We start from the raw sequence: 11,044 nt of genomic DNA, 5'->3' as shown, positions 1-11,044 counted from the left end.
TGATTGTAACGTGGTTCGAGATACATTTTCACAACGTTGCAATTCTTGATAAAAACAGTAAATGATAAAAGCGGTTAAAAGTTAAATTTTGCACATAAGTTCACACTTGTATAAAATCAGATAATCAAGCCGAATATAACAGTTGAGCGACCGTGCTAGAACCACGGAACTCGGGAATGCCTAACACCTTCTCCCGGGTTAACAGAATTCCTTATCCGGATTTCTGGTACGCAGACTGTAATATAGAGTCATTATTTTCCTCGATTCGGGATTAAAATTGGTGACTTGGGACACCCTAAATCTCCCAAGTGGCGACTCTGAAATAAATAAACAAATCCCGTTTCGATTGTCCTTCAATTGGAAAAAACTCCCTTGTACCCCCTCGGGTGCGGAAAAAGGAGATGTGACAGGAGCCAGATCAATGCAAAAGTCAATATCCCTGTTGGGTGGCATACCCGACATGTCTGAAGGGAATATCTCAGGAAACTCACGAACAACGGGCACAGAATCAATAGAAGGAACCTCAGCACTAGAATTACGAACATATGCCAAATAGGCCAAACACCCCTTCTCGACTATATGTCAAGCCTTCACATAAGAGATAACACTACAGGTAGAATGACCAGGAGTCCCTCTCCACTCTAAATGAGGCAAACCCGGTAAATCTAAGGTCATAGTCTTGGCATGACAATCCAAGATAGCGTGGTAAGGTGATAACCAGTCCATCCCCAATATAACATCGAAATCGACCATGTCTAGAAGCAACAAATCTACTCGAGTCTCAAGACACCCAATCACAACTACACAAGAGCGATGGACTCGATCTACCATAATAGAATCACCCACTGGTGTAGACACATAAACAAGAACACTCAATGAATCACTAGGCACGACCAGATACGGTGCAAAATAAGATGACACAAAAGTTATGAATGGTCACAACTTTGACGTGGCCAAGCTGATTCATGAGGAGATGTTCACTCGTTGTCCTTCTTCCCTTCCTTAGTGATATGGTGTTTTATGGTGTTCTTCTTCCCTTCCTTAGTTACTAAACTGTGTCGGGCAGTTCGGGTGCCAGAAAATCTGGCTGTGGATGGGATAGTGCCAAAAGATTCCAAGTTCCGAGCAGATAAGGTAACTACTGGGAAGGAGCCAGTGGCAGCAAGTGGTGAATCTGATGACTCTGAGGAAGAAGAGGCTGAGCAGGAGGATGTGAGGGCCGAGTCACCGGCCCATGAGCAAATTGCAGCGGCTGCAGCACCATCTGGGCATGCCGCACCATCTGGGGCTGCTTGGGTTACCCGGTTCACAGCTTTGGAACAGGAGGTGGCTGGACTGCGTACTTCGGTCGCTGACTTGGGTACACGTGTTGACGTGATGGCTGCCCAGCAAGTGAAATCGGAAAAGAAAATATTGGGCTGGCTGAGAGCTCTGGGTCGTGCTTGCAATCTGAACCAGACATGGTCTCCGATCAAGAGTGATCATTCGGGAAAGTTCCTTTACCTCACTGTTCTTTATTTTGTATACCATAAGGACATGTCTTCCTTTTAAGTGTGGGGTGGGGGATACTTCAATGTATGTGTATATATGTAACAACTTGACTGTTTGATATTTTCTGTGTTTTTCTTGGTTATTTTCGGTGGTTTTGAGTAATAGTCAAATTAGGTAAGTTGACTTGTCCCGACGACAGATCTCTTTCGACGGGGTTCTTGAGGGTCTAAGTCGACGTAAAAAAACTGGAAAAAAATAGAAATATGTTGGACTCTTCTGGATGATGGATCTTTTAGACAGTTTTCTTGAGGGAAGTAAGTCTAAAGAAAATACCAAAAAGATTTTTTTCTTTTTTTGTTTTAGGTAGTGTAGTAACTCCCCTTTGGTTTTTCTTTGGGGCACGGTTCTTTTTCAAGGGTTTTGCTTGAACCAGGTGTAGTTAGTTTTTATTTATTTTGTTTTTAGTTTTTAATTAGTATTGATGGGCTATGAGCTGAAATAGAAAGAGAACCCTTGGTGTTGATACACCTGAACACAGTAGATACTAGAGTGTAACGCTTAGTCTCAGTGGTTGATTCTTGCTAGAGTGCCTTAAATTGTATGTTTGTAACTGACTTGAGTACTCAAACGAGAGTGTCTTGCTACGCCAATCTGGAGTGAGTCATGTGCCATGTGTGTGTGAGTTGTACTGTATTTTATGCTCTGTATTTGATGCTTAGAACTTGCCCCGTATATTTGTAAAGCGAAATAGTAGCTTTATTCAGTCTTGGAAGTGATATAGGCATTTCTTTGTTAAACTAGATATATAAAGTAGACCCACCTAAATGCAATACATCGTAGTTAACCCTGTTGAGCCTATAAGCCTGTTTCTTTGGCAACCACATTACAAACCTTACCCAATTGTTTGAACAACCCATCTATTTGAACTCTTTTACCTCCCATGAGCACTTGAATGGTTATGAAATATGTAAAAGCTCAAGAGTGGGGTGGTGGTTTGGTTTTTTTAGTGGAACCAATGAAATAGAGAAAAAGGTGTAGTAGTTTGAAAAAGTAAAAGAATAAGCACCACTTAAAAAGAAAAAAAGAGAGAGAATGAGTACATGTAGTATTTGATAAGTGGTGACTTGATGCAATTGCACCTAATGGAGTGAGATGTTATAAATAGAAGCGGGGTGGAATGTCTGGTTTGACATAAGTATGGTTTTGAATATTAATGTGATTGTATTAAAAGTGCTTAGGGAGGTTAGTCACTATATCCAAATATAGCCTACCCGTCCCTTAGCTTACATTACAACCAAATGAAGTCATAATTGATCTTAGACTGAATGGTCTCGATTAGTAGAGTAGTACACTACGGGCAAGCCTATGGTGCATCTGTGTGGCATATGAATTTTCTTTTTGAGAGTGAGCGAATTTCGTATATCTAAGTTCCTAATTATTCTTAATATTATTATTTGTGGAACTACTCTCTTGTGTGATGTGAGGGCATATTATTCACGAAGGAAAGGTAAGTCTTGACTTCTGTATAGAGTAATTTGAGTAAGTACGAATATTGCATGGCACGTAAGAGTCGACTTTTGAGGCAAAGATTGTACACTACTAGATATAACTTTGGTGATTTGTTCTTGGTGTGATACGTTAGGGAGAAAAGATTAGTGAAGGAACCTTTATAGAGTGTGGTGGATTGCTCGAGGACTAGCAATGATTTAAGTGTGGGGTGTTGATAATAGGATGTAATTTGGTGACTGTTTATGCCCCAGCTTGACTATGCTTCACTATTCTAGGGTAGTTAAATGATGATAAATTGGTTCTAATTGTGAATTTCATGTTTTGCAGGAGCGAGTTGCGCTTATGAGGACTTAGGACAGTGTTTGGAGCTAAATTAAAGTAAGGGAAGCCCCTCGGAGCTTAGTACGTGTGAAAAAAGAGAGAAAAGACGAGCTAAAATGATGACCTAGCTTAGCGCGGCCATTAGCGCGACCGCGCTAGTTCAGAACCTCGAGGCAGAAGACTTTGCTATATGCGCGGCCATTAGCGCGGGCATGAGCGCGGCCACGCTAGTCCAGTTCGGGGTACATAATTTCAGGGGTAAACTTGGAAGTTCGGGGGTAATTCCACTTAACCTATAAGAGGTCCAGCTCGCCCAAATGGACATTATCAAGGTTTTTACAGCTTAGTTGAAGGCAAGGATAGGCAAGAGGCAAGGAGGATAATTCAACATCGAGTTCTTCCTTTCTTCCTTTTGTATTTACCATTTATGATGAATTTTGTTGTTGTTAGTATGAATACGATTATGAGTAGCTAATTATTTAGTCTAGGTTTTTGATAGAACCTATTGAAGGATGAACTTCGTGTTATGTTAATATAGTTTGCCCGGTTTAATTTCTATTTGTTCAACTACGTTCTTGTTGTAGTTAATTGATAGGATCCTCAATTAGCTGTGCCTATTTAGTATGTATTACTCGGGAGAGAGTGCATATTTAGGTAATTGTTGAACAACACCACTCCCAAAGTATATGAGGAATCAATAACCGAGGGTTTAAAGGTGGGATTAGGGATAACGAAACCTTGGGTGCGATCTAAAGTGACCTGTAATAAAAGCCAACTAGCGTAACTCGGGAGAGTGCGTCTAGTAAATTGTCGTGATTACTCGGGAGAGATTTACGGTAATAAGAGTGCTCATGATCGATAGAGACGATTAGGTAAATCTATGCGAAACATAACAGGAAGGGATTCCATCAATAGGGGAAATCACAACCTTAGATCCTTCTCTTATTTGTTTACAACCCAGTCATAGTTAGCTTTTAGTTTACTTAACGTTATTCAGTTATAGTTAGTAAATAACATCTCCAATAGTTATTCAAAATATGTGGGAAGTTGATTATGAAGAATTTAGTGAGTCTAACACGAGTAATTGGTAGGTTAATTCCCTGTGGATTCGACTCGGGGCTAAATACTCGGATTATATTTGCAACGACCGCTTTGTCCTTTTTATAAGGCATAGTTGGGCGTGATCACCTCTCTATAACATCTCTATATAATAATACTTCACTATAAAAACCAAGCTTTTACGAAACCAATTTTCATGTTATGTTATAATATATGTTCTATATAATAATATTTCGCTATAACATCCAAACATATTCGGAACAAACGAGGAGGTTATAAAGAGGTTTGACTGTATTTGTAGTCTTCAAGAAGAATGAATATTAGGGAAGAATAGGAAAAAATAATTAATTTACTCTTGAACTTCTAAAATGACAAATAATTTAAGACAGCTATTTTTAGAAATCACGACAGATAATTTGAGACAGAGGGAGTACCATTTACTATTTAGAGGTAGATAAGGTAGAGATTTGATCTCATCTATCTAAGCTTCAGTGCACAGAGTTACTCGATAGCATAGGTAGCACGTACCCGGTGAGGTGCACTCAAGCTAGTTCGGACACCGCCATCATAAAAAATAAATAGAAAAGATTTGGATGTAATACAGGATTGGTAGCAAGAATGAAACCCTTATATTCTCTTAGAAAAAAATAATACATGTATTTTTTTTTTTGGTATTCTACGCCTATCTTATTGGCTCAATAATCAAATGGAATCCCTTTTGGATCCATACACCACTCAGCTACAAGCAGGCAAAATAACATATGGTATGTGTACAAATACAATAGAGAATGGAGCTACTGTTAATGGCTCTGTTGAATTGACAAATATAGGCTCCAATGATGGTATATTTCCAAATGAATCTATAGTTAGTGGTTTCCCATTCAGCAGCATAGTCTGGCTCTGTAAATCTCCATCTTTTGCTGTTAAATGGTATTCTTGTCTTGTATTTGATGCTATCTTTCTACTTTTAGGCAGTCTAATTGAAGAACTCTTTCTGTGGCTATGATGTCTGTGCTTTCTTTGATGCAACATAGTACCGTTAAAAGCAACGTTGGCACTCATGGTAGTGTTGCCGTCAAGATTGATCAACAATAAGGTGATACCTCGCTGCAAAATGGAAGTTCCTTTTTTTCAGGTCAAATGTACAATAGCTTAGTGTCTATGCAAATAAAGAATACATTCGTCCGACTTACAGATTGCTTTGCACAATGTGCGTAGGCACGTATTTTCTTTGATCCTGAGAAAGTTGTTGACAAAACGTTCCTTCCCATTAATCGGTGCCAAAGAAGAGCACTGCACGAACGAAACCAGTAAGGAAAGTTGTGTTCATTAAACAAAAACTAAAGATGACAAAAGATAATCTTATCTGCTCATGCCATGTAATAGAAAGAGTTGCTCGATTCGTTCCGATTTATATGACACTCTTTCCTTTTTAGTATGTTCGAACAAGAACAACACCTTTCTATAATTGGGAACTTTTTCACTTTAAACTTTATATATTACTCTTAACGACATGATCTTATAGCTGCAGAAATGGCATAGTATGTTTTAGCCTGCAAGTTCTAAGGGTAGTTTTGGTATGAGTCAAAAGTCTTCTTTCGTCTTTAGTCAAACACCTCCATATATAATGAGATGGAGGGAGAACTTATTTACCTGTAGTAATCTGGATTGGGTACAAAGGTAGTGGTGTTGAGTAAACCATAGTTTCCACCAATCAGTGTCTGTCGACAGTATGCTTTAGTATCATAAGCAGCTGACATCCCAAGCTGGTCCAAATACCTATATAATTGTTTCCAAATTCCAACCCCAAAATTACTCAGGATAAATGTTATTCAAAAACAGAGAGAGTTAAACTTCATATCTAAGCTTGTTTACCAGAAGCTAAAAACAAAGGCATTTGTGACATGGTCGCGACCGCTGTTGTAAGCCCCTCCAGCCTCACCAACCCAAGCAACCACTGAAGTACCAGACGTCTTGAGTACATTCTGAAGTTTGCTAAATGTGTCGGCCTCACCATCGAGATAAGATGGATCGAGGATTTTATCAACTAGGTGTTCATCTCTTCCTATGAATTAAAAAACAAAAATTCCATGTAACATCTTCGATATAATGTTTAGACTAAAAAACCAGATAATATTTAGGTTTTGCTAACATACCTGGACCAAGGTTATATATGTGGTGAGTAGCCACATCAAATGATTTCCCAGTTTTATTTATTAATTCCCTAAACCAGCCTTCGTCGAAGAAACCTCCTGGCGCAATGACCAGAGGCCTAGGTTCAAAATTCTTGTAAGCATCTAGTACTATTTTGTACAAGGCAGTAGTATCAGATGCATATTGATCTGCTGCAACTCTGGTTCCAACTCCACTTCCACACAATTCATTCCCTAGAAAGAAAATTAACAGCATATGTTGGACAATTCATGTAAAACTTTAACAATATGCTATACTCGCTCTGTTTCAAGAAAAATGAACCTATTTGACTGCGCACGGAGTTTAAGAAAGAATGTAAGACTTTTGAAACTTGTGGTTTAAAACAATCCATAGAAATTTGTGCGACTATAGATCAACTCATTAAGGGTAAAATGAGAAGTTTAAACTTACATGATTTCCATATTTAAAAAAAAGGTTATTCTTTTTGAAACATACTAAAAAGGAAATAGGTTCATTCTTGGGTTATTCTTTTTGAAACATACTAAAAAGGAAATAGGTTCATTCTTTTTTAAACGGAGGGAGTAGCATGGTTTTATAGACATGTTTTTGCATAATATTCTTGAACAACTTCCTTCATCTTTTCACAATTTTTGCAGAATTAGACAAATTGAAGAACAGTGTACTACTTACCAAGCTCCCAACCGTGGATAGCGTATCCTTTTTTGACAGTATAACGTATAAGCGATTCAGCATTGCTTGAATCCCAAGCTCCGACAGATAAACCGTCAGGGTGTACAGATCTTCCATAGAGAGCATTCAATCCAAAAATTATGCTAGCCCTGAACGGAAACACGAGCAACTGGTTAAGTTTTTCAGCTTAGAAAGCGAAATGACAAAGTCCAAAAAACAAGAAAAGGAAACAGAAGACGTGCTTCTTACCCGGATTTATTAAAGAATGCATTGAGTTCATCCCATCTAGATAAGGGAAGGCACCCTGAAGTAAAACCAAACATCTCTGATGTGTTTTTAACAAATGAAACACAGGGCTGTTTATGATCTTCAGTTTCGTATATGACTTTGTCTTGTAAAGTGCCTCCTAACCGAATCTTTAATGGCGAGAAGGCTGCAACATAATTATGAAGAATATAAGTACCTCTAATTTGTTACAGAAACATGTAGAAATGTGAAATCTCTCAAGTTTAGGATCTAGCTATATCAATGTTGCGCGGACTCTCCAAAATGCTGCAGCGCCCTTGTCGGATCCTTCAAAAATACCCTACTTTTGAAGGATCCGACACGCGACAACATTTCTGGAGAGTCCGAGCAACATAGAGTTATATCATCATACCTTTTATTGCATTGAGAAAAATAATGTTGTTAAGATCCTGCACATAAAATAGATTATCAGATGAACACTAGGTAGTAATGCATCACAAGATTAATAGAATTACTTTGAGTAATGTCACATGCAACTATTAAATTGTAAAACAACTTTTTTTGCTTCTCTGTTTCATTTGACATCTTATAACCACAGTGAATCAAGTCATTCTTGTTTTTTTGGTTTTTTTTTTTTTTTTTGGCCTTTTCTTGGTTTTTGTTTTTCTCAAAAAGATAAAGAAATCATACCAAACAAACCAACACATTTTTGTTTTAATTGTTTCCTTTTCTTGGGTGGGCTGGGTAGGGAAACCCAACAGATCTTCAATACACTAAGTCAAATATTTCACAAGAAAAAGCTGAAACTAGCAAACAATAGTAACGACTACGGCTGAATCTCATGCAAGTTCGGATCGGCTATATGAATACTCATGGTCATGTCGCACCATTTAAGCTCTTATCATTCAATATTTAACAACAAGAAGTACCAGAAGTTATCTATATTTACTACTGGCATATAAATCTATAAGCCCAAAACTGAACACAAACTTCTGCAGCTACACTCCCTTTAATTCAAATTCAAAAAGAAACAGAAGGAAAATTTTGCTTTTTTGGGTGGACAATAATATCAACTTTAACATCCCATGTATTGGAAACAGAGGATTAACAACTATACAATAGTATCACAGTTTAACAGAACTACACCATAACAACATTTCTATGTCTGAGGTGCGCGCAAGCTGATTCAAACACAACAACAACAACAACCCACTAAAATCCCTTCAGTGGGCAAAGACGAAGCCAGAATTTTAAATTTATGGGTTCTTAATTTGTCATAAAACTTATAGCTCACTTTAGTTATGGGTTCGCAATTTTATATATATATATATATATATATATAACAAATTTCCAAGTGTAAATACAATGTTTAAGCAAAAGTGACTGGTTCAGCCGAACCCGTAAACTATACAGTAGCTCCGCTTCTGCAAGTGGGGCCTGGGGAGGTTAGCGTATACTTAGACCTTATCCCTACCCGATGGAATAGAGAGGCTGGTTCCGAGACCCTTGGCTCAAGAAGACACGAAAAAACGAGAATATAAGTACCAAGCTGATTCAAACACCGCTGTTAAAAAAGAAAGAGCATTTCTACACACTAAAACTATAGAGAAGCTTATAAAAAAGGGAAAATGCAATCAAGAAAACAATACCAGATTAAGGAAAGAAGCATGGTCCCAAGCACAAGTTCCATAATCACATTTCTCAGGTGGCCACCAATCCAAAGTAGCACAAATAAAATTATTGTCTGTTCTTCCAATGGCATTCTTCCCATCTATAAACACACTACCTTGAGCAACCTCTGAGTACCCACAAATTAATCTCAAACTAAACAAACAAATCCACACCAACATTCCCTTTTGCAAAAATAAAGAACCCATTCTTGAAAAAAATCAAGAAACTTGAGCTAGTTTTCAAGATCTATGTCTCAAGCTCAAAATTGCTAGAAAAATGAAATGGGGTTGCTGTAGAACTCACCATTAGAGAGTCTTAACGAGAGTTTATAAAGGTAGAGAGTAGGGGTGACACAAAGACAGATATAAAGATTATTCTTAATCAGCCATTACGGTCAAGATTTGGATCAAGAATGCTTCTTTTTTTAATCTCAAGTTTGGAAAGAAATTTACTATAGATTTGGTGGTCATGTTGTTTATGGAAAATATATAAAAAAAGATCTAAGTTATGTATGGTAAAAAATCTGTATGCCACCGGTATAAATTATGTTTCCTTTTTGAGAGTCAACTAGATATACTTTGACTAATATTTTAATATGTATTTTTTAATCATATTGATATAACAAAAATTATAAATTACAATATTTTTTATATAGTTTTTGAATATTTAAATTTAAATTTTAAAATAGTAAGAAAATCTAATTCAATTCACCTCCAAATATTAGTTAAATTAACTCTCGAAAAATGAAACGTGACAAGTAAAAGTGAACAAATGAAGTATTTATTAGTATTTAAAAAACTAACTTAAATAATCACCTACTTAACTGTTTAAGCGAAGAATATTCGTCGGACATATAATATATGTATAATTCAGTAGCAAAATTAGGAATTTCGCTAAGGGTGTTCAAAATTTAATATAAGTGTATAAAAAGTAATTTTCATTTATATATATAGTATAATTTTTATGTACACAGTATAATTTTTCGATGAAGGATGTATGTGGCTACGCCACTAGTGTGTGTGGGTATATATATTGCAGTGTATAATTTATCGATACAAATTAGAAAAAGTAAACAGTAAATCTGATCGACTATTTGCGTAAATATCCCTATTATTTATTTCAAATTACAAATCAACTCTTATTAAAGAGAATTACTTACAATTACATTTTAAATAATTTAATTATATAAATACCTTTTATATTACATATAGAACTTAAATTCATAAATAATATATACATTATGTGAGAGAATAATGTAGACATCAAGTTGGCAGTGGGCCATTTTTTTGGGTTCTTTGCTTGAGGAAAGTGAAAAAAGATTGCTCAACTACACGGGAAAAGATAAGTATTGTCTGTGGGACCATTAACCCTTTCCATTGCTCTCTAACCAATGTCTCTTTTTCCACTATAGGGTAAAATTACTCTAGCTGCATTCCAGAATAAGTAATTGTTTTCTGGGAATATGTACTTAAAAACTTTAATTTGTGGCATAGGTTGCTTAATTGAAAGCACTCGCGTTCATGATATCTACATTTAATTATGAAGCTTATCTTTTTACCCGTCCCCGGTTCTCTTATGCTCGGTTCCGCAATCAATCCTAGATCCATTTATTTGAGGGAGGTCCAATTTGTTCTGCTCTAATTGCTTATTTAAGGGTTCAATAACCCTTTTACATCTAGGGCTTATCGAAGCCCTATTTGTATATTCAGGATTAGGGTTATCAAATGATCGACCGAAAAAAACAAAGGTTGTGTACCATTTTTTATTAAATAATGAAGGAAAGTGTCGCAAAGGTTCGGATTCCATAGAATTACAAGGACAATGAAGAGAGCATTCTGCCGATGTCAAGTCATGAACGGGTTTTTACTGACATTTTTTTGGCACATATCATATATGTTTGAGA

The 11,044-nt window shown here is 36.6% G+C and overlaps 1 protein-coding gene across 1 annotated transcript; it reads right to left on the bottom strand.

Annotated features, from left to right (window-relative positions):
- Positions 1-4,986: 4,986 nt before the first annotated feature.
- On the bottom strand, positions 4,987-9,654 carry LOC104210356 (heparanase-like protein 3). The gene is made up of 9 exons (XM_009759246.2): positions 9,120-9,654; positions 7,883-7,919; positions 7,474-7,657; positions 7,225-7,373; positions 6,537-6,767; positions 6,256-6,445; positions 6,034-6,159; positions 5,574-5,673; positions 4,987-5,487 (listed from the first exon to the last, which is right to left on the bottom strand). The coding sequence occupies exons 1-9, from the start codon at positions 9,345-9,347 to the stop codon at positions 5,116-5,118; spliced, it is 1,617 nt and encodes a 538-aa protein (XP_009757548.1). The 5' UTR covers positions 9,348-9,654; the 3' UTR covers positions 4,987-5,115.
- Positions 9,655-11,044: the final 1,390 nt, after the last annotated feature.

This window comes from Nicotiana sylvestris, chromosome 11 (assembly GCF_000393655.2).
Source record: "Nicotiana sylvestris chromosome 11, ASM39365v2, whole genome shotgun sequence".
NCBI lineage: Eukaryota > Viridiplantae > Streptophyta > Magnoliopsida > Solanales > Solanaceae > Nicotiana > Nicotiana sylvestris.
Note: the sequence above shows the minus strand (reverse complement) of the source record. Positions and strands in the feature narration are given on the sequence as shown.